General features: G+C 36.5%; 2 protein-coding genes across 43 annotated transcripts in view; one reads left to right on the top strand and one right to left on the bottom strand.

Moving 5' to 3' along the window:
- Positions 1–25717, top strand: part of LOC145670404 (uncharacterized) — a 60566-nt gene that overhangs the window by 28050 nt on the left and 6799 nt on the right. Inside the window, exons 2-3 of one of the 2 annotated variants that reach the window (XM_081739050.1) lie at positions 96–1248; positions 13586–14196. In XM_081739050.1, coding sequence (XP_081595176.1) covers positions 96–1248; positions 13586–13979 — 1547 coding nt within the window. In that variant the 3' untranslated portion in view covers positions 13980–14196. Of the gene's footprint in view, positions 1–95; positions 1249–13585; positions 14197–25717 lie in introns of those variants that run through there. The other variant, XM_081739055.1, reaches the window with a different exon arrangement.
- The window catches only part of LOC145670271 (uncharacterized), a 312108-nt gene continuing 304486 nt past the window's right edge, over positions 18096–25717 (bottom strand). For all 41 annotated transcript variants that reach the window (XM_081738899.1, XM_081738856.1, XM_081738969.1 and 38 more), the window contains one exon: positions 18096–25525. In XM_081738899.1, coding sequence (XP_081595025.1) covers positions 24025–25525 — 1501 coding nt within the window. In that variant the 3' untranslated portion in view covers positions 18096–24024. The remainder of the gene's footprint in view (positions 25526–25717) is intronic.

The raw sequence follows: 25717 nt of genomic DNA on the forward strand, positions 1-25717 counted from the left end.
GTCACCATAGGAAGCAAAATATCATGTTTGACTGTAAAGCAACTTATGACAATGATAATTCAACAACGTTTTCTTCGCTTTTTTTTTCTTTTCAGAATCACCCAACGCAGACATCAAACCTTCACTAAAGAAACCAAAATTACACGTGAAGAAACAAGTAACTAGTTATGAAGAGAGAGCGAACAATTTGCCATTTGTCACACAATATTACTTAAAACAGCGGTGTTGTAAAGTGAGAGATGACTCACCAACATTCGACCAGAACTGGATCGAAACTTCCTTAGTACCAGTGCGAAAAGATACAAGGAGTGATTCAAACTGTGATAATGAACATAGCGAACCTTATCAATCACCGGCATTTGAATCTTCTAACACTACCGATTCCTCTAGTTTGAATGTGCATATGAACATTGACAATCAAAGATTGAATACTGTTTCTAGCAACACTGCGCAAGATAGTGGAATATGTGAATCAACGGAAGTTCAAAAGACCTGCGCTTATTACAAAAGGAAAGCTGATGACAAAAACATTAAAAATTATATAGATTATGGCAATTCTAGCAATATTCAAGAAACTTGTAGAAGTACGAATGCTTCACGCGAGGAGAAAAGTTCTGCTGGAGAAATATCAAATATGTTGACAACTGAAATTCAAGATATCTCATGTGCTGCAATAAGTCCAAGAAGTGTTTCTATCACGAAGTCCTCCCTTATGCAAGCAAATACAGGTAGACAAAACACACCAGATGCAGATAAACGGACAGAATTTAAAATACCCGGAGTTACAATGCATGATAAATACAGTGTCGCTCACCAACAGCACAAGACGCATAGACGCAAAGGAAACATAGTGATTATTAACCTTCCACTACCTAGAACTAACGAAACAACTGGATTGCCTGCTGGTATGTCTATAGAGAAGGTGAAGAGCAAAGAAACATCGTCTTCCAGTAACATGTACGCAACAACAAACAAGGTAAAAGAAAAACCGCAATTCAATACAGAACCAAATACAAAGACTGTGCGTAAGAAAATGATCTATACAAGTGCAGAGGCAACTACAGGGAGTGACAAACGAACTCCAACTGAGGCTTCCAGAGGAGACAACTGCCTCCAGAAGGTACAGCATAGTTGCCCTTTCTGCTCCAAGAAGTTTGACCGTCCTTGGGTACTAAAGGGCCACTTGCGTCTCCACACAGGCGAGAGGCCGTTTGAATGTCCCGACTGCCACAAAGCTTTTGCTGACAGGTAAAGTATTATATCACATATTACCTAGATATTTCATTTCTCAATTATCACCATTATGCACCGATTTCACCAGACACAACCACAAGAATTCCAGTTTGTTTTAAAGCATTTGAAAAATCCTTCAATCGTTTTGATACTATATTGATTCTATTACCCAGTAACCAAAGAAATTCGTGAAATCTTGGTAGCTAATATTAAATAAGATGTTAATTAAGTATCTTAATGCCTGTATTCAGGAAGTTAATATCCAGTACAGTATACAATCTTCTAGGTGCAGTCAAATTATCAAAAAATAAGGAACAAATTAGTAACAAGTTGATAATTGGTATAGCGTTGGGAATGATGTTTTAAACAATATACTAAAAGTCCCCTGATATCCCACCTGCCTTCGCTCACCATACTGGAAAATGGCCGCTGGAAGTGTCAAATAACAGGAAATATGGGATTCTTTATTCTGGTAGAATTTCCAATCTTTGAGTAGGTAGGAGCAAAGGGATCAGAAGAGATTTGTAGATTATCTTTTAATTTTTTTTTTTAAATGATTTACCTAAATATCAATATAATAAGAGACGGCATTTCGATTGCGGTACGTATGAGGTAATGTGGAACATTGAATAAGACTTCCCAGTTAATGTTGTGCATCTTCTTTAACCACACTAGTTGTTATATAGACGAACATTTTTTTCCATTGATAGGAAAGCATTATTTTTGTAGCAATGCAAATGCAATTCGACTTATCTATCTTAGATCATATTAAGTGTCTGATTAGTGGCAATAACCTCGTACACTCTCAGCCACGTAAGGAAAGTCTTCAAGTTGAGCTTTGGTATATAATATGTTCCTAGTCAGTGAACATTCACGGTATCATTTCACATCAACGCTAATAAATCTCACGGATTGGGTAGATATCAGAGATGTCGTGGGTCAATGAAAACTTGACCCACTACCCAAGACCCACTCTAACCCACGAACCACTGACCCAATACCCACCGTTCCCCACTCTGACCCAGGACCCACTACCCAGACAGCACAATACACGTACAGTACCCGTATAGTACATGTACAATTGCACGGATGCAACATGTGCATCATCTGTATAAATGCACGCCTGTACATGTGATGCACATCTGCGTAACAGGTCATATTCAACATCTTCACAAGTGATTTACACCTACCGCTCAGGTGATTTACACGTAGCACGTATTCGATGTACATGTAGGCACAGGTAATTTACATGCAGGACAGATGAATTACACGTAGCACACATATGATTTACATGCAGAACACATAGTGATTTCCTCGTGATGCAGAGGTGATGTAAAAGCATATTCGAGATCCAACGAAAAAAAGGAGCTTATGTATTTGGTGCCTTACGCTGTAATACCCCCTGTAACACCAACTTTTTTTAAAACTGCAATTTCATTCCCAGTCGAAACTGGGCGGGCCACAGAAGGTAACGCCTTCTCCGGGGCCAGGGGAAAAACAGAATTGTTAGAAGTGCCTGTTTATAGATGGGATACAGGAAGCTATTGATGGTGTTGATGTACGATCATTATTATATCTTTAGATGCGGTAGAAGAAGTGCAGGGTAGGAGAGATTATGGACTATAGATATGCAGATGGCTTTGATAGATGCGACGACGTGGGTTATAGGTTGGTGTGTCCTGGTGAAGTTCATGCAGTGCAAGTAGATGGTCAACCGGTGGATAGGCATGCCATGTCGTGCAGGAGTCTGATCTAGCAGAGCACCAAGAATTGGATGTGCCTCAGCTATACGGCTCTGTATATAGCGAGTACGGAGACGATATAGATGTTGTAAAAGCGTGGGTATGGTGGTGTGCCGATAGACCTCCCTAGTAGGAGTATTTGCCGGTAAGAAATAAGCGGTGCGCAGAGCATGACGTTCCAGGACTTGTAATTTGGTGTAGAAGTGCTGAGGAGCAGACAACCAAACAACATGACCATGGGTAAGAGCTGGGCGGACAAATACCTTATACGTATGAAGAAGGAGCCTGGTGTTGAGACCCCAGTTGGTGCCGCAGAGGCTTCGCAACAAATTTATTCGGCGTCGAATGTTAGTTTGTAACTGAGAAAGGTGGGCTCTCCAGGTGAGATGTTTATCAAAAATGACGCCTAGATATTTAACACTGTTGGACAAGGTCAACGGTGAACCGAGAAGCGTAAGATGCAGACGCTCAGGATTTCTTGTTGGACAAAATTTGTTGCGGTTGCGGGCAAATAATGCCATTTGGGTTTTGGCGGGGTTTAGTTTGAGTTTCCACTTCAGACACCAGGTGACCAACTGATCGATTGCTGGTTGGAGAGTAGTGTTGATACGATCAACAGAAGAGCACAAGGCGAAATAGGCTGTGTCGTCAGCAAATTGGAGTGCGTGGATGGGCGGCCGAGGTTGTGGCATATCTGCAACATATAAGATATAGAGTAAGGGGAACACTAACATACATACATACATACATACAAAAGCAATTTCATTCCCATCCGTAGATGGGCGGGCCACAGAAGGTTACGCCTTCTCTCTGGCCAGAAGGAACACTAACGACATCACCTTCCAAATATATCAAAGTAACTAATAATTGTCAGTGAGAATTTTACTTTTGGAGTTTATTATTTGCAATGAGCAAAGCTTTAGGTAGTATATTTGACATGTTTGCCCAGTAACAAATAACGCAACATTTTCTGCTGTAATCGGTCACGAAATAATTATGTAAACCTACGAACTGTCTGACAGTAGTTACATCAGTACAGTGCTGCCGCCTATTGACGGCAGCCGCTTCGGTGGATTTCCGCTTCGAACAGTCATTTTTCCTTCACTTCGGCGGCTATCCGCCAAAAGGCGACAGCGTATCGATGGTAGTTGGCGGCACATTGCACATGGGGCACTTTCTCCAGAAACAAAGCTATAGAAACTATCATTTAAGCTCAATAAATCACCACCATCAGCATCAGCAAGATAAACAGAAGTATATACAGTAGTGCACTCTTTCTGGGCGCGTCCGAGGATAGTTTAGAGTATGAAATGCAAATAAGTTATTTATCTGCCCTTAAAATTATACCCTTTTCGTACAAATTAAAAGTTACCGTATGGGGGTTATATACGTGTGCTTCATCCACGCAAATGCACATGTGCACATAACGGCTTAGGCACAGGTTATATAAAAGTGTGCTTCACCCATGGCAATGCACTTGTGCACATGCACGACTTAATCACGGGATATGTACGTGTGCTTCATCCACGCAAATGCACATGTGCACATAACGGCTTAGGCACGGGTTATATAAATGTGTTCTTCATCCATGCAAATGCACATGTGCACATGCACGACTTAATCACGGGTTATGTACGTGTGCATAACCCACGCAAATGCACATGTGGACATACACGGGTTACGTATGTATGCTTCATCCACGAAAATTCACATGTACGGCTTGTGCATGGATAGTGCACATGTGCCATAAACGTACCTGTTGTCTGGGTATGACCCACTCTGATTCACCACCCATCAAAACCCATTGTCATCAACTCTGACCCATGATCCACCCCCTCCTCTTCACTGACTAAAGAGTTTACACTTGTAATAAAAACAAGCCTGTGAAATTATCACTAATCAGAGTTTAAATTTCTACGGTCAATCGCTCATGTATCGCTCTGTTACAATACCGGTGATGTGACCTGCACGATATAAAATGGTAAAGTGTTTGTCAAGGCCATATTACGACGAATTTCAATTTAATTATCATATATAATCATTTCCTTGTTGAATTACAGATACTTTTCAGTAGAAAATAGGATGAAATTTGAAAGTCTCAAATCAAGGTAAAGTAGATCAACGTAAAGAAACGAAAAAGGGTGTAAAATTCGGCTGTGTTTAAAGCCAAGTCCTATTACTATTATTACAATTACAAATATCAATATCCGAAAGTGCCTGAAGTTCTTTTTTCATATTTATAGATATACTCATCTCAGGTAAATAGAAACAAATGAAAAAGGAAATAAAATAGAGGCCTTGAAAGTAAAACGTAGACAAATTCACCAGTGTTCAGAAGAAGATGTCTACAATGCACTGAGCAAAGTGGGTCGATGGGTCATGGTGGGTCACATCCTATTGGCCTACGACCCATTAACACATTCAAATCTTGACCCACGATCCACTCCATCTCTGGTAGATATATATTCCAGATACCATCCTGGTTTGCCACAAGCTTGCTGTTGGCAAAAGTTGATTTTAAATTTCTTTCACTTATAGGCGCCAGATAATATTAGTTTGTTTTGGGTGTTTGCGTACAATCGTCGAGTTAATGAGCCTTCGATGCACAGTCGTTCTAAACATCGAATAAAACTGATATGGCACATGACTTATTTTTTTTTTTTTAAATAATATACACTACTTGCTTGATAAAACTAGATTTCGCTTAATGATACTGGCATCAACAATTAATAAATCAGGCAGAAGAATCACTTTTTTCATGAGTAATAATATTAAACTTATCAAATTCAATATTAGGTTGAAACATTTCTATAAAACTAATTATGAAGTGTCGAAAATATACGGCGATAATACCCAAAAGAAACAAATAGATAAGAGCACTACTGCTCATCAGGATACGAAGTATTCAAAATTCTGAATAATTATTAACAATAGAACAAAATGACCAGATTTGGAAAATAAGAAACGAAACACTCAGCAAACTGTAATAATTTGACAATCCATCTAGCTATAGTCACACCAGTAAGGAAGAAGTCTAGGGCATAATATGGCAACCCACCTAGGTATAGTTATTATGTCGTTATTCATACCAGTGCGGAACAAGTTTCTAGGGCATAATATGGCAATTCACCTAGGTATAGTTATTGTTATGTCATTCATGCCAGTGAGGAAGAAGTATAGGGCATAATATGACAACCCACCTAAGTATAGTTATTATGTCGTTATTCATACCAGTGAGGAAGAAGTTTCTAGGGCATAATATGGCAATTCACCTAGGTATAGTTATTGTTATGTCATTCATGCCAATGAGGAAGAAGTCTAGGGCATAATATGGCAACCCACCTAGGTATAGTTATTATGTCGTTATTCATACCAGTGAGGAAGAAGTTTCTAGGGCATAATATGGCAATTCACCTAGGTATAGTTATTGTTATGTCATTCATGCCAGTGAGGAAGAAGTCTAGGGCATAATATGGCAACCCACCTAAGTATAGTTATTATGTCATTATTCATACCAGTGAGGAAGAAGTTTCTAGGGCATAATATGGCAATCCACCTAGGTATAGTCATTGTTATGTCATTCATGTCAGTGAGGAAGAAGTTTCTAGGGCATAAGTAGGCAAACCACCTAGGTATAGTTATTATGCCGTTATTCATACCAGTGAGGAAGAAGTCTCTAGGGCATATAATCGCCAAATTAGTTGAAGTGGATCTATTCTTGAAAAATCCGTGTTGATATACAGAGATGCCGGATCTAACATGATTAAGTAAGCGATTATATGTTATATATTCATAAATTTTTGCAAATGGAGATAGAACTGCAATTGGTCTAAAGCTTTCTATATTTTTAGCATTGCTAATTTTTGGAATAGGACATATCAAACTTTCTTTCCATTGATCTGAAAAAAACATTATATTTTACAGACATGTTTAAAAGAATATGTATTGGATGTTTTATGATATCAATAGTTCCCTTTATTATGAGGGTGGGAGACCATCGGGTCCACATGCTGTCCTAGTTTTCAACCTTTGAATAGCATTTTCAATTTCAGACATTGTTATTTCGGTGATTTGGAAAGTGTTAAGTGGTATATTTCTGGGTTCGTGTGACATTAGAGCATCAGTGTTATAGCTCGCAGGTTTAAGATTGTAAACAGACTTAAAATAATGTGCAAAAGCCTCTGGAATATCCCTGTTACACTTACACTGTAGTCTTTTGCCATTATATATAAGGGGACCATTAGTTGATGTTTTATTTTATTTTTGATAAAATTCCAAAGGTTTGTTGGATCATCTGCTATGCAATTCTCGGATTTAACTAGAAATTCTTTGTATGCTTTCGCAATGTTAGACTTTATCTCCCTCCTTAAATTATAGAATTTATCGCGGTAATATATATTATTGCCTATTGTATTCTTCCACTTTTTTGTGATAGTACGATTTTTGTTTAATTTTTCGAATTATTTCTCAGTTAAACCAGACAGGAAAGATTTTATTACTGTGATTCCTTTTAGTTGGAATGCATTGTTTAAATAGGTCATCAATTAATTGATAAAAAGTTTTTACAACTTTATTTACGTCGTTTAAATATGAAAGTCATTCACGCGTGAGGAAGAAGTCTCTAGGGTATAATATGGCAACCCACCAAGGTATAGTTATTTTGTCGTTATGCAAGCCAGTGAAGAAGTAACCTTCGATTATCTAACCACGGAAGGTTATCAAATATGAAGTTTACTATGGAGACATCTGTTCAAAAAATATAAGCTATATTACAAAATTTCGAAATCTTTTCAAACACACACTCAACTATGACATTTTAAAAACATGTTAATATTATATTATGCAACTAAGAGCCAAAACGAGACACTTTTTTTTTGTGTGTGTGTGTGTGTGTGTGTGTTAAGGAACGGTACGTCTGTTCACTTTATAGGGGTACAACTTATGTAGAGACCATAAAACTAAGATACAACGAAATGTTTACAAATAATGTACAATTTTTTCTTTCTTATTAGTCGCATTTTATATTTCGCCAAAATAATTCCGCTACATTAAATTCTTGAATAAATAAATAGTACAATATTTTAAAATAATAACTTCAAGTCTAACTTTTTAGGAAATTATTAAGTCTAGAATATAACGGAATAGTCTTTAGTCACGTTCTTACATATCAGTCATGTGGACAATATTATCAACTTTGAATACATTAATAATGTGTGTGCTTATGAAACTTCCGTTAACAATTCCCTGGTCTCCGCTCCAATAGGGATTTCTCATCAATGTTCGGAAAGAGCTAGAGGCTTCAAGTGGTAGTGAACATGTTAAGATTTAAGCAAGCTCGTTCACTGGTTGATGGATAGTTTTGTTTCCTTTCATACTTTGCAATTCATATATATATATATTACTTCTGTACATCTGGAAATTCCGATATACTGTTTTTCTTTCAATAAACTTTCAATTCAATACATGTTATGGTTAGATATGTGACAATCAACCTACTAAAGCTTACTGTATCCAAGTTTGGTTAATTTCTATATTATTTTTCTTTTGTGACAGTCAACCTACTAAAACTTACTTGGTCTTCTGTAGAGTCGTTTCGACGCATCATTAATGCCATACTAAAGAGTACGACTAACAAGTTTCCTGTAGTAGTCAGGCCTTTAATATGACGCTAATCATACGTTAAAACGACTCTACATAAAGCGGACTATATCTAAGTTTGGTTAATTTCTATATTATTCTTTTGTATTCTCTTATACACTAGTTACATTTTACACTGCAACTAGTTATTTTTACGTTATTACTTTAGTTGTATGGTCACTAGGGAAAACTTTTTGTTCAACTTTCTATCCTACTGATATAAATTGGTCCCAATTAATCGACTAAAATACAGAAAAGCAACTAAAATAGTATTATTACAGTTTCCACTAATTTATTCATTTTTATTGGGTTGATTCATTAATTCGTGCCGTTCATTTTCAGAAAATTTGAGCAGACGTCAGTGATGTTCGCAGTGCTGTGGAATATGCCAATTGTAGTTTTGCTGTCAGTAATTTGTGATTGCTGAGGCTAATCAATTTTTGCTTTTCAGTATCTGAAGTAGGGAATATGAAGTTGAAAAGGAAAATAATCTCCGCGCTGAAAAGTTTTCCTCTGTGAATTAAGGAAAGGTTCTAGTGCCGCAAAGGCATCCAAAGAAATCTGTGCAGTGTACGGAGAGGACACTAGTGCCAAAAAAAAGTTTGACAAGTTCCAAAATATAAATTTTGACCTAAGCGATTTCCCACGTTTTAGTTGCTCATCTCACTTTGATGAGGACCATTTGAACGGCTTGATCCACAGTGACCCACGTCAAAACACTTGGGAATTGGGATGGGCAGTGAACATGCAACTGTTCTGCGACACCTTAAATGTATGGGAAAGGTTCACAAATTAGGTTCGTGGGTGCCCCATTCACTCAGTGCAGATATGAATCAGTGCTTTGCCATATGTGGTTATTTGCCTATTTGCTATCGTGAATTATGTCAACATCAGCTCTTTCTCCCACATACAGTTACCGGAGATGAGAAATGGTGCCTGTACGTGAACTTCAAACAGAGGAAGGAATTGGCTAAACGGAAAGACAGCATCATATCCCAAACATGTTTCAAATTCCAAGAAGACAATGTCGTGTCTCTAGTGAGACATGGAAGGGATCCACAATGAACTCCCACCCTGTAATCGTATCATCACTGCTGCTGTATCCTATGGTCAACTCTAACGTCTTCATGCAGCACTTCACGAAAATAGGCCAAATAAACGACATGGCATAATCATCCAAATAGGCAACGCTACACCAAATATAGCAAACATGACAACCGTTGCTATTCAGCACCTTCAATAGGAGGTTCTGATATTTCCCAGATGTGGATCCTACAGATTACCACTTTTCCGGTCCCTGTTGAATGCATTCCATGGCACACCCTTCGAAAATGATGAGTCGTTGCAAAATTTCATTGATAACTTCTATACATTCAAACTACCGAGCTGCTTTCCGTAAAGGCATCCAACAACTTCCTGAACGTTGGTGACAGATTGTGTACACTGCGGGAAGAATACATAATCAATTCTTTGATTAGTTCAACTCTTAACAAGAGAAGTATGTATTGGTTCCAAATGGCACGAACTAATTAATCAATCCAATAGCAAATCTACATTTCACCTGAGTTTTCCCTTCACTATTATACGTCCCATTGTGCGATAGATCACATATAGCGAGTGTAATGCTTTCCCTCACACAATGTGTGATAAAGTAAAGAGAACTTTTAAGTACATGTTAAAGACTAATAAAAGACGTGAATCCAACGGAAAAATAATGGTAAATTACGGGATTATTGCTGGGAAATAGTTTATGTACTCAGGATAGTTTGCTCACATTTCAGACATTCTCAATGTCATGCCAACATTAACGATTGGTGTCTTCGCCTCATTTAGCATAGAACTTAACTTACTTTATTGGAGAACGCATCTTTACAAGCGATAAATAATATATAAATAAATAAATTAAATTAAATAAAGAATAAAATATGTTCGTCCTCGAAAAGTGCGTCTCGAGACGCAATCTTTTGGATCTATGCTTGGTATGGTTCTGCCATCCGCTCTCTCTGTGTATATTATATAACACATTTAAAGGAGTTAATGCAGGTCTTCTGGTGATCATCCTTGATGACGATTGTCTTCTGCCACTAGATGTGAAAAGTATAATTTATGGCTGTCTATGTGAAAAAGACGTAAGTTCTAGAATAGCGCAGGCTAAACAAGCATTCAATACGAAAAGAGGACTGCTAACCAGGGTTGGCAAAACCTATGTTTTTTTATTGAAAGAACAAAAAAAAAAAAAAAGTTTTTTTTTTTTTTTTTGGTTTAAATAATTTGCTGTATGTATTTATATTACATATGGACAGAAATAAGCTTGTTTCGCCTTGGTGTTATTATGCAACAACCGGGTTATGCTGGAAGGGGTCACAAGCTTGAAGCGCAATCCAAACCGCTTCTCGGCTTACATCCGAGAGAAATTGTCCTCCATTTGAACTCGAAACCGGGACTAATTGGCCACAAATGCGATACGTCTACCGATTCACTCACGAAGGACTCCTGATTTTTTTTTTTTTTTTTTTTAAAGTTGTACTGATCTTTACATACTTGTTAATATAATTGTTAAGAGTCATTTTAGAACGACAAAAAGATAAACAACTGCACAAGTGAAACCATTACATATGGACAGTTTCAAAATATTGCAGAGTACAGAACTAATTTAGTCCAAGTTAGTTCACTACAACTTTTATTAGTCCAAGTTAAAGGAATACAAAGACTTAATTTGCATATCACTAAGAAAAGTGAATAAAGATACAAATTATTTGAGTCCACTTTAGCTCTGACCCATCTATACATAAATAGATACCAAAGATACTTCTGATTTCAATAAATACCTCTCGTGGGGTTTGTATGAACCCCTCCAGAAAACGTACGGCATTTCGATGTATTTTATCAATAGTAAACATTAATAAAACGAAACAATATTTAGAATTTTTCTTTGATTGCAATTGCATAACCATAATAACAAACAAACAAAAAAATCACACAAGAAACATTCATAAACTTATAAAAAAAAATGTTGCTTTTGTAGTATAATCTCTGAGTAATGAATGGGGGAATTTAGGTCTGAATATAATACGAATAATATACGGGAGTGAAACGTGATAACCCACAAATACGTGTTCATCAAGATTTTACGAACACTTACACTTTTACGAACATTTTTCTTGTTTTGGTTTAAACCAGTTGGTTTTTTTGAAAAAAAAAAAAAAAAAAAAAAAACATCTGGTTTAAAACAAGGTTTAAACCAGCCAACCCTGCTGCTAACATCAAGAAATGTGTCGTTGGACGTTCGAAAACGATTCATTAAGATCATGGTATGGAGCGTGGTGTTTTAGAGACGACGTGGACATTGAGAAAAGCTGAAATATCCAAGCTGGAAGCATTTGAAATATGATGTTGGCGCAGAATGCTGCGCATATCATGGACCGAAAGGTAAAGGAACGAAGACGTATTAAAGGAAGCTAATGAAGGACGACAGATCATGAAGATAAGAAAAAGAAGAAACCTGTTTGGCCATCTTATTCGGCACTCCGACTGGATCACCGTGTTGACAGAGGGAAAGGCAGAAGGAAAACCAGACAGAGGAAGACCAAGGATAGAATATCTAGATGCAGTTACAAAGAAAAGATCTTATCAAATAAAACAGCTCTCCCAAAGGAGAGAAAAATTTTAAAATTTCCATGTTGCCCACCAACCTATGATTGAGGTGAATTGGAATGGTTCGTCCTTCCAGTTCGTTGTTTTCTCTTGAAATCCCACCTGTATTTTGTCAGTTGTTTGCTTCATTTCAATGTCAACTGCAAAATAGAGCACACGAATTGAACACTGCATTTAAAATACATTAAATTCGTAATTCGAGGTAAGACTGTATTTACTATTTTACTTCTCTTCTGTATTGCCAGATGATGACCTGCAGACAATCTAAAGATATTTCGTTTGTGTTAGTGTTAAACTATCAAGTAACTTATATTTAGATTTATATCAGTAGTTATTATTATTTCTTGTTTGAATAATAAATTAATAATTTTACGTCAACTTTTCTTCCACTGAAAATCGTGTAGTGGCAAAACAAGAGTTTGTTAAATGAAGGGCTTGGGGGAAAATAACCGTAACTCTCATTTAAAAAAAAAAAAAGAAAAAAAAAAGAAAAAAAAAGAACTAAGTACAGAACACTCATGGGGACTGAACTGTTGGAACAATTCAAGTTAGAAAACAACAGCATGACGAATATAGTCTTGTCAACGAACTTCAAAACTTCGTTGCGGAATTCTCAATGTCTGTGTGCAAATTTTTCAATTTTGAGCCCTCCATTTGATAAAGTATCAAAAACTATCTGAAAGAAATTATGGAATTTTTCGCGTCACACTTACAGTTTCCGAGATATGGCCAAACAAAAGTTCGGATTTCGTGGGATTTAAGGAGCTATATCTCGGGAACCGTAAGTCATAGAGAAATGATATTTTGCGAATTTTCCCATTTTGAGCATGTCTCTTCGTAAAACAACATATCATAGAACGTTTTGACAGAACTCTTAAACAAAACATGTGGAAAAAATTTAGTACTTAAGGGAATTATAAATGGATATATATATTACAAGAATTGTTTAATGAGCATAATAATAAAGTACATAGAGTAATTGGTATAAAGCCTGTAGAATTTAATAAGAAAAATTAATTCTTTTTAAGTTCGTTCTGGTAATGCTCCTTGGAGCATTCTCAACTAGTTTCAAACTTGAATTTATTCCACAGTTCAACTCACATGAATATTATCATTGTTTCTTTGTACCCAACTCATTCTTTCTTAAAATAAGGGTTACCATTCCCACTCTTCCCAACGCCCTTGAAATAAGATCTTACGTTCCGGTAGTTTGATTGAAACAATAGGTCAAAACGACCACAAATTTCTTACTAAATCTGATAGTGCTAACACATGTACATGACAAACTATGCTTTTTTATTTTCTTCTTAAAAAACTAGATCAAATCTCCGAGCCCATCAAAGGACTCGAAATCATCATGAGTGGAAGTGGCGATGTCCTTCTTGTGGAAAGGCATTTTCACAGCATCGTTACCTGGAAAGGCATCGAGTAGAGGCTTGTGAAAAGTACAAAATACAACAACAAAAATCTACCGTCTCCGCTCGAACTACAGTTCCTTCTTACAGCAATTCATTTCACTCACCTTTTATGGAAGAACCAATGGAAAATGCTGCTTCTCATGAAGAAAATAATTGTGACAAAAGTGTTACTATTTTTAGACCCGGATTTTATGTAGAAAGAATTTCTGACCAAATCTCAAGTGATTCTAGTAAGAATGAGACATTTTCTTCTTTGAACGAAGAGAGCTCTTTAGTGGAAGTTGACTGTAAATAACCTACGAATTCTAATATTATTTCCAGTATAAGAATGCGAACTAACAAAACATAGTGTGCACACTGGAAAAAGTTCAATATCAGATACTCCTCACGCACACAAACACAAATCCATATACTTCTTTTGTACTAGCAATAAATACGGAATATGAATACACTGTATGTGAATTAAATGCACTTGGAAAAAGAAAAAATCTAGCTGCAAATAAAATATTTTTATAGGCTTGAACTGTTCCTTTTATTGCATAAGTTCATAACAGTATTAAGTTTTTAAATTAAAATAATAGTCCTCATTTTCTTAAGATAATATTTTGGTAATATTAATGCTTAAAAATTCCCCGTTGAATTGACACTTTCGTCTTTTACCTGAATACTGACTTCTACATACCGGAACACCAAGTACCTCATACACATTAATAACCTGTAAATTATAATGCAAATAGTCGCTTTCGTCGATTTCTCAATAGAACATAGTAGCTCTGTTTACTTACTTCGACAGAACAAAGAATCAGCTGAAAGTTTCTAGACAAATAATGGAAGTGTTCAACCATGTCTTTGTTATATGCATTGACAAAGCATAATAGTACAAGTCTCCGTATGTAGATATGATGTCTTCAATACTTCAGCTAAACATTGCCTTGATCATGAAGATTGGGTGAGAGATAGGATATGTGTAAAGAAACGTGAGAAAAAGTATTTTCAACACTGTACTGTCAAAATGATTCAATACAGGTGACCGGTGTTCGTTAAAAATGGCTGTTAGATATTAAATAATACTAGTATCGAGTTACTGAAAGGTGGCCTCTGACAGATAGCTGCACATGTAAACAAAACGAGAGGGTGAACTGTTCGCCAATCACAGCAGTATTCTTTCACGCTGTTGCTAGGCAACGAAGGTCACTAACCGCGCTGTTGCCAGTAGTTGAGACGACTTGTTAAGTGTCTTAAGTTTGCCGCCCGAGCTGCTGTCTCTGTTGCTAAGCCTCTGGCAACAGCCCCTCCAGTACTCCACGTGCTCTACCCAACTGTCAGAAGCCACCTTTCCTTGCGCACACTGTATATGAGGGAAAGAATTTATTAGACGATGTTTAAAGTACCATTTCTCAGTTTCAATATCTCGAAAACTCATACAACTTTTTTCATAGTACTACATAATTTAATCTTCCTTTTAGTTCTACAGTAACTAAGAAAAAGACAAACGGAGAGATTATTTGTACTTGACATCAATATTTATATAGCTTCAAGTATTCTGTATAGCAACATAATGACCGATTTCACTTGGGATTGGATGAGGTCAGATTCTAGATCAACTTAAAAGTTGCATCTTTATTATTATAATAGTATACACGATTTAAAATATGTACCTTTCAAACTCTGCCCTCCTCAAAAGATCCCTCTGATTCTGTACACTCCGGTGGAAGAAGGAATTTCATCATACAATTGGAGCAAATTAATGCTAAGACCACTATACCTGTCTTCTGTCCTCCTTGTAGTCAGAGCAAACATATTGAGCCCATCATACCAATGCTACAGCCCTCGTATAGTCAGAGCAAACTCAATATTGAAGCACACTATACCCCTCTCTCATCCCTCATATAGTCAGAGCAAACTCAATATTGAGGCCCAATATATCCCTCTTTCATCCCTCATATTGTCAGAGTAAACTTATTTGGTCTAGGAATTAATTCGTGCGGTTGGTACGCACACATTGAAGCTGTAGTACAAACACAAAATACATAAATACCTTAAGAAAAATATTGTCCATCGCTAGCCACCACTTTCGCCCATCTGTCAGGCAATGTACGGATTCCGTGGCGAAAGAAGTCCTCATCCTTGGAAGCGATCCAGTCAGAGACCCATGTTTCGATATCTTCTGAAGAAGTAAACCGCTGTCCAATCAAATCGTTGTTCATGCAATCGAACAAGTAGTAGTCCGAAGGAGCAACGTCTGGTGAATACGGCGGGTGGGGTAAAACTTCCCATCCGACATTTTTTAAATAGGTTTTGACCAGTTTTGCGACATGTGGGCGAGCGTTATCATGTTGAACAATAAGTTTATCATGTCTGTTCTCCCATTCTGGTCGTGTTCTGGCCAGAGCTTGCTTCAAACGCATTAATTGTCGTCGATAACGTTCTCCATTCATAGTTTCACCCGGTTGCAGCAGCTCATAGTACACCACACCTTTCATATCCCACCATATGCACAGCATAACCTTTGCACAGTGAATATCTCGTTTTGGTTGTGATGGACCTGGTTCACCTGGTTTCACCCAGGCCTTTTTTCGTTTAGGGTTCTCGTAATGGATCCACTTCTCATCACCCGTAATAATTCGATGCAGAAACCCCTTTCTGCTCTGTCGTTGAAGCAGCAATTCGCAAATGGTTTTTCGTCTTTCAACGTCTCTGTCTTTCAATTCATGTGGAACCCAATGTGACATCTTTTGAATCATTCCCATGGCTTTCAAGCGTTTGGAGACTGTTGTTTGATCAACGCCTAATGCTGCTGCAAGTTGTTCCTGCGTTTGACACGAATCCTGCTCGAGCAATGCTGTCAATTCTTCGTCTTGAAATTTTTTTGGCTGTCCTGCTCGCTCTTGGTCTGCCAAGCCGAAATCACCACTTCTAAACCGTGCAAACCACTTCTGACACGTTCGCTCAGCTAGAGCATGGTCACCATACACTTCCACCAAAATACGATGACTTTCAGTCGCACTTTTCTGCATGTTAAAGTAATGCAGCAGGACACCCCGCAAAAACACTTTATCAGGCACAAATTGCGCCATGTTCACTTAACTACAAACTGGTGTTGTTGACGCTTTAATCCACTGCCCTATACTACGAACGATACGCGATGACAGGGGTTTGCAACACATGTGTGGATACACGGAACTGTGGGACGCTCCGTTCGTTGCGCCATCTCTTGTCCACCCGCACGAATTAATTCCTAGACCAAATAATATTAAGGCCAACATATCCTTCCTCTGTCCCTCCTATAGTCAGAGCAGATTTAATGTGAAACCTCCAAAGTTAGCAGCATGATATTTTGCTGAATGTACAATTTAAGAGATGCACAGGAAACATCAGAAGCTAAGGACAGACATCCAAATATTAAAAATTATACATTCCACAACGTATTTCATTTCCAAGTATTTTGTACAGTCTCATTTAAACTGTTGAAAAGTCATGATGCGGAAGTAAATGTGACAAGCATGACAGTCTTTTGACTTTCAAAACTTTAGTATAGAACCAATTGCTAAATTCTATTACTATGCTTAAGAAAATATAGTTTCTTAAAGAGAAATGGGTGGCTACGTAGATTTCAACACGACTATACATTTGTTACTGCTGTAGGTTATGTATGTGGATACTGTCTGTGTTCATTGGAAATCTCCCCTTTATTTGGAACACCGTTATTTTCTCTTTCTTTTTTTAATGAGGCTGTATTTTTATATTTTTAAAACTGCTCAAACTTCCTGATACTCGGCCGGTCATATGGCATAATTCAACTGAGTGATCGGCGCATGCCCCCCCCCCCTTCTCATGGCATATTTCTGGCTTTCTAGATCAGATGTTTCTATATTTTACTCCAAATAGCTTTCCAATTCTCTCATAGTTTGAGCAAAGAGCGAAATCTTGTGAACTACGAGAGCATCCATGAAAGATATGTTGCCTTCAGTTACACTTTATGATGAATCTACTTATGTCAAATTGTATTGACAATATACACGTGATAATATTTTGGAACGAACACCCAACATCCATGTATTTTCTAGTCTATGTTAATATTCTTTGTAAGATAATTTGTACATTTATTCCGAAAAAGTCGAAAACTTTCATAGGAAAATCAAATTTTAAATAGTCTTGTATATATATATATATATATATATATATATATATATATATATATATATATATATATATATATATTAAAAAAAACTGGACACCAAGTTTTTATGTATTCTTTCTGATAGAACTAAAACACGTGTTATTTTTCTTTAGCTACATGATACTCTTATTTCCAGATAAAGTATTAACGTTTATATATCTACTATCTCGGTTTCATGATTGATTTACATGAATTTAATAAGGAATAAAGAAATGAAACTATGAAATACTATTTTCAATTATATAACCTTTTTTTATTTAAAAAAATGTTTGTGTTTCAAAATGATACACAATCGGTTTAATAAATGCAACAAAAGTTTCCTTACACACATATGCGCGCGCGTACACACTGTTTCTTTAACACATTTAATTAATTTTAGTTCCTTCTCGTAATGGAATTCCAATAACTAGACCAAGACAATACAGTATGCTATGGTACATGAAACACCATATTTAACACATTATGTAGTGTTCTACATATCAAGTTTCATTGCTTGTAATTTCCGAGACTTGAGCAAACGGAAAGATATAATAATAATAATAATAATAATAATAATCACAGGAAGAATTGCAACCAAGAATTTAAGTTTACAAGGTAGAAGTGATATACTTTTTCCTTTCTTATTGCTCTGATGGAAGTTCAGAAAATGACAACAAAATTACAAGCAACGAAACACTGACATAGCAGTAGCGCCCACGAGGGTCATAATGTAAGTGCATCATTGAAATTTTAGGGGAGAGGGGGTAGAGAAGAAAATTCGTTTAAGCTAATAAGGAACTTCTAAAAAAAAAGTATTAAAGAAGAGGTATAAGAGGCCCTTTCACGGCGAAATTAAAATACCGCTAATTTTACAGTATATGTGATATCTTCAAATAGATAAAAAGATAATCGAAACGTGGAACAAGAGCTCGCTAGACAATATTATTTTACATGAGATACCGTTATCACGACTCACTTATCTACTTTCGATTTCCAACCGTTTAGAAAATCGGCATTTATTTTCGCGTTTATAAATGGCTGCAAACGAAAGCTACTAGGTGGCTCGTGATAACGGCACCTTATGCAAAATAATATTGTCTAGAGTGCTCTTGTTCCACATTTCGATTATCTTTTATCTATTTGAAGATACCACATAATTACTGTAAAATTAGCTGTATTTTAATTTCGCAGTGATTACGCCTCTTAAGAACAGGTTTCAGTCAAGCCGCACACAGCGTTTGGGTATTGATGCTAGAATCATTATTAAGTTAGTTTAAGAGCAGGTAATGCTCTTCTGAAGCAACGTTATCAGATGAATTTGGTTGGGTGGTTGATTTGGAGTTAGGTATTCAGCACCAAGCCTATATGAAACATGGACTCAGGTGAATTTGGAGAGGGGGTGCATCAAGGACGAAGTGGTGATGGTTACTCCTGGATATAGAACACTACATAAGTGATCATATGTTGACCGTTTTCTCACACTATTTACTGATCCTACTCTCTAATTATATATACAAAAGACAAACTTCTTAAGTCCATTAAAAAAAAAAAAAACAGTAAAATAAAATATTGTATCTGATATAATATGATCATTTAACAATACGAGGTAATTAAAATAAATCTTTAAAAAGTGTGCTGAATTTAGAAACAGGGCACGATTGTCCCGATTTTTTCAGCAATGATAGGAATGATTAGAAAAGTCACCCACACGTGGTAGCATTAAGTAGCAATGCCACATGGGGACGGAGTAATGTAAAAATAAAGGAGCAGTGACAATATGCATTAAAGATGAACACAGTTATCATCATCATCTTCTTCTTTTTATAGTACCAAGGAATCAAACCTATCAAAATTCATTGAATAAGAACTTCAGTATGCATATCTATTACTGTAACCAATATACGAATGGAGTAAGAAGTTTCGAAACTAGACAAATTGTTCTTCTTGGAGATCCGCTTTCGTGTATCAAGTTGGTGTCAGTCTTCAAACTGACACGATAGCGCACATGTTTTTTGGAGCAATTCTGTGCATTGCTACTTCCAGGAGAGGATGAAGACAATATAGTGAAGTAATTCTTCCTCGTGATTCAGTGACTCCCAATCACAAAATTTCAAACAATGTATCAAACCTTCGAATTAAAGAATTTTGGTCTCTGATTTATCGTCAAAACCTGGATTAATTTTAAATTGGGGTTTCCCATTTGTGCGCGGATAATTAGGTACATATTTTCAAGTAACTTATATGAATTTGATTAGGTGAAAGTCTGACAATGTGAGTGTTAGCTTTAAGGCAACTTAATTGATCCCTACAACCTAATTCGCCTCCGTAATTCAGTGTAAATCAGAATGAGCCTTGTTTTTCAATAATAGTCTAATAACCAAGAAAGGAACTCGTTCAAGGTCACAGTAATCTAAAGGGTAAAAACATTATTTCATTTTCCTTTATACTCTCTTCTAGCGATAATTGGCTTGTAAGGCCTTGGTACATAATATATTCAACTTTATTAAAGTTGTTCTTTCAGGTATGGTACTAAGGTTAGGATTTACATTTCTGGATATTTTGTCTATCTGATTAGGAAACATCGTCGGCAACAAAAAAAAAAGTGATGATTACTGCCACTAACTTCGAGGACTGTTGCGCGCTGTTTCTAAATTTTAAAGCACTTTTAAAAAGTTAACACTTGACTTTTCCTAATACATATTCTGTGAGCGTCAGCTGTAAACTAACAAAGTACTATAAAGTTATTCCTGAAAATCCATGAGTAAAGAGTATTCCATATAGGGCGCCGAAGTTGAACCGAGTGGATTTGTTTTTTCGGCAGTCAGCAGACCTGTTGTTACCACTGTTATCTGTTGCCACTCTGATTAATGTAGCTTCAACAGTCTGGACTCATTTGCTTTGTATGGGGAAGTTGACATCTGAGTAACATGTTCTTATTGTGAAGACATTTCACGTTGCTGGCCCACAAAGTCATGTGATCTTATGCTCTGTCATGTCTTCTAATGAGGATTTCTGAAATCGCAAGTACACGCCAACAATCCATGCATTCTTTTAGAACTGAAGGCGAAAATCATAGTCGTAACTGGAGACACTGGAACAGATATAAGCGAGAAGGTTATCAATAATTTTGTGAAACTGAAAAAAAAAAAAAAAAAAAAAAAAAAAGTATGCAGACAGCGGCGGTGGAAGAGCTCTCTCTCGTGGCTACATAAGATCTTTCGTATACGTGAACCGGGATCAATTCCAGGTGAAAGCACATGTGGTTCGAATTTCAAGTTAAGCTGTAAGCCCACGTTTCATATAGCCTCGCTGATGAAAGAGGCGCTAAACTCAATCTAGCCAACCCACCAATCAGAAGGGGTGCACATATGCCTGACATTGTATATGGGAGATTTTACTGAACACCATTTTCATGAAGCTCTTACTTTTTTTTTTTTTTAATTTTCAATTTCGGCGTTCTATATGAAACACCCTATTTATAGTACAGTTCGAACAATTTTAATCTTCATTACACAAATGCTCGTCAAAACAATTTAATTAAATTGTATATGTAACCAAAACAACAAAGTTGTATAAAGAACCTTCCAGGTCTCCTTTACATCTATTAGGAACAAACACTCGAAATTAAACTTTTTAACAAACCATTACAGAAATTTGAAATTTTACTATATGAAATAATTAACTCGAGAAAACTAGCTGGTAGAGGGGTGGTGTAGTCATTTTGTTTAATAGGTTTCCACCCACAGAAGAAAATATATATCACATGAAAGAAACAAAGTCACTTTTCATAAAGACTAGTGTTAAAAGACAACTTGAACAAACACATACGTAAAAACAGGATTTTTTTTTTCAAAATTTATTAAAGAAGTAAGTTGCACTCATATAAGAGAAACAAAACCCTTATGTGCTTAACCTGTACAATCATGCTGGTTTAATGCCAAAATGTAATTTCTGCGTTCCATTCCTTGCTCCAGTAGCGTGGAATTTCGAAATATGAAATTTTAAAATTGTATCGTTTCTGTTACCCGTGACTTTCCTAAATGTACCACAATAATGATAGAAAAATAAATATAAATCTGTAAAATTCTTAACTTATCATATGATCAAAGAAAGGTGTTATTCGACTGATATTTACGTACACAGTGTTCATGAAAACATAGTTGCATAACAGAACTAAAACATTTTATAGTCTACACAGGTAACAGAAAACAATTCAAATATTTTGCTTTTTAATACAGATTACCTCACTGTATGCAGAATGAAATGTGTGTTTTACTACCAGGGTGACACCAATCAGAAACGATACGTCCAAAAATTCCACACGTCGGTAATGAAAATAGTTTTTACAGACATGTTTTGTAACATTGTCTTTAGTCCCAGAACTGGAATAAACATGCAAGACATACACAAGCTAGTGAAGATCTTAAACAAAGAGCTTATCTGGATTATTTTAAACACTTAAGATTGAAAGGATTTCTTTCGGACATAGAAAAAATAACATAAAATGTGTATTTAATCCAAATTAAGATATTTTTTTGCAATTCCTAAAAAGAAACTGATAATCTTCGTAATATTTGACCAGAGACCTATTTCTCAAATTTACTAGTCTTGTAATATGTTTTTTTTACAAGTCATAAAATATCGTGAAACACAAATACTAGAATAATAGTTGAAGTCACTCCTGAATACTAATGCTGTTGCCTGAATTTTGTCATGAGTTTAAGGAATAAACAATTGTAAAATATTTGATTTCGAAAGTTCTACATTAGTACGAGGACTGTCCAGAAAGAACCAGACGTTTTGGCCTATCACGAAGCTAGAGGCGCCGTCTTGGTGTGAGAACGTTGCCACACTCAGTACGCATCCAGCAGTCGTAGCGGGAGGATTGTGACGCTCTTACTGTGCTTTTTGTGACGTGTTACAATGAGCGATGCAACAGAAAATCCAGTCTCTTCTGAGATGCGTTCTATGATTAGGTTTTTGTTGAAAAAAAAAAAAAAATGCCAACTGAAATCCATTGCCAACTGTGCGAAGTGTACGGATATGAGATAATGAGTGAAGGCCAAGTGAGGCTGTGGTGCACATACGACCAAGCGTACCCGAGACCTCTTGGATAGAAGGTGTTCGATCACCCACCATACAGGCAGGCTTGGGCACCGAGCAACTACCACCTCTTCCCAACGATGAAGATATGGATCGCTACATAACACTTTGATACTGACACCGAACTGCATGCCGGTATAAGCCAGTGGTTGAAACAGCAGGCGGCACATTTCTACCGCGACGGTATTGAAAAACTTGAGCCACGGTATAATAAGTGCCTTAATTTGCATGGCGATTATGTGAAAAAATAGCTTAAGAATGTACCTTTCAAATGTATAAAATACAATTTGGTTTGTTCATTCTATTACATTTTTTTTTTTTTTTTTTTTTTTTTTTTAACGTCTGTTACTTTCTGGACAGTCCTAGTGTTACAAGACTAGCACTTTTGAAAAAAAAGGCCTCAGTATTACACACTATAATATGAACTTAAATCAATTCACAATTTAAAACCTATCTCAATACAAACTTTACACATATATACGTACTCACGTACCATATTGTTCATCTAGGCATAAAACACTTTTATCAACATAATCATCATCGTGTGTACCATACAAAAGGCGTCTTTAAGGCAAGCATTCAATAGTACTTGAAACAACTATGTGAGATTAAAGTAAGAAACTTAACAAATATAGTATTTAAAGGAAATCTTACATTCTACAACATTCACTCATCATCTTGTAAGTTCTTTCAGCTAATACTGATGTTTACTCAGATATATCTGATTTCTTTACTGATTTGTTTGTTGTGGGAAGAAGTTCAAAAATACACAATATTCTTACACATTAAAATTGCTTGAACGTGAATAGTTAAGGGAACCTTGCCTATTATTGACTCATGTGACAAATTCTTTATACCATTACCATAATTTTGTGCTTGTATGTGTTTATGCAATGAATGAAGTCAGAAAACTACTTTTTATCCAGAAATAAGTTCCTGGTACTACTTCCTTGATAATCATTAATTATAAAAATAAATCTCATTTATGAAACGCACGTATTTTTTCAACACATACTTTTGCAAAACAATTCTCTAGTCTTTTATATATAACAGCAGTTAATTCACAAAAGTCACAAATCTATTTTGCGAGTGAATTCCCAGAGGCCCCGTCCGACTTGACAATATAACTCGACCTAGAAGAAAGAATTAACGGTGAAGATCGATACCTGTGTTGCCCTGATTCACCACTGACGGACTGATGCATTCCCTGATTTACTTTTAGACTATCACTAGAACACGGATCCACACTTTCTTTTCCTTTTTCACTATTGCTAGAAAACTGATACGCCTTCTTCTTCCCTTTTTGACCTTTCATTGCCTTTCGGAATACCATGTTCACCAACAACTTCTTCACCTCTCCTTTCGCCACAGCTTTGTCAAACGAGGATAAGCTTTCCACATACGATAACACTTCGGAACAAAATTGAAATTCGTCCTTACTCGCGTACAGAACATTGGATTCTTCTTCTTGAGGCTGCATAGCAAATAACAACTCAACTGGTTGATTTTCCTGATTACCCGAACTGTTAGCAATAAACACTGGAATGGAGTCACCAGACGTCGGCACTTGGTCAGCGGTGTTTAATATTATCACATTATCCGGCGTGTTCATCATGGAATTTGGTACAGTCTCTACGTTCAATGGCACAGGAGTTTCTGTAACATTTACAGTTGAATTTTCTGTTACCTTTTGATGATTTGGGGAGTGTTTACGACGAAGGATGGAAGGGCGTGTCTTGGTGGCAACACTTGGAATTAGCACTTGTCCCACATTTCCTGTTTGTAGACTACTCTGTTGTTCGGTACTTACACTCTCATGTTCGGTATTTACACTCTGTTCTTCGGTACTTACGCTCTGCTGTTCGGTACTTACACTCTGCTGTTCGGTACTTAAGGGATCACTTTCATTCGAAGGCTTATCTAAATACTTAATTTCAAACAATACTTGTTGAATTTTCGTTTTGGCAGTCAGTTTATCTTCCGGAGACAAAGTCTTTAAAATTTGGGCAACTTTTGAACAAAACACATCATCATCATCAACAACAATACTCTCTCGATTATCAGTTCTTGGTTCGGTGACATGTGTTGGGTCTGTGAGCGTCGATACAGTTTCGAGAAAGAATATCTGTTCTAGAGCATTTCCGGCCAATGAGGAAGCTTGTGTTGTTACATCAGCAGGGCATTCACTTGCAGGAACAAATTCTTGGACAGGCGCAATTGCAGTTGATGATGGAATTTGTGCTGTAGTTGTCTGCAGATCTTCCACTTGTTCTGGAACTTGTGGAGTTAAAGCTAGTGTTTCTGAGCTAGTAAGTGTTGTATCATCGCTAGACCCATCTACCTCCATGCGCTCCTTCTCCTGGCTTCCGAATGATATATCAAGACGTTCTTCTTTTATTTCAAACTCCTCTTTAATCACGGGCGTTGGTTCATTTGCTATGTTATATCCATCAGGTCCTAAGAGAAAAGGCTTCACATCCTGCTCTTCAGCTGTATCATCAAACACCTCCGGAATCTCGGGTTCCGTGATTTCAGTTTCACATTTAAGTTCAAGATTGCACATTTCATCTGAGTCATAACTGCAAAAAAATGAAAATAATAATGAATAAGATATATAACGAAGATTTTATATTAACATATATATGGTACATATATACAGGGTGGTCCAAAAGTAGGTATACAGTCCCGTCCCGTATTCTATATAATTTCTTATTGTTATCAAACAGGTAGATCTAGTTCCTTTATTATTTGTTCTTAACGTCTTTTTACCC

The sequence above is a fragment of the Thermobia domestica genome, chromosome 2 (assembly GCF_964235325.1).
Source record: "Thermobia domestica chromosome 2, izTheDome1.hap1.1, whole genome shotgun sequence".
Lineage (NCBI taxonomy): Eukaryota > Metazoa > Arthropoda > Insecta > Zygentoma > Lepismatidae > Thermobia > Thermobia domestica.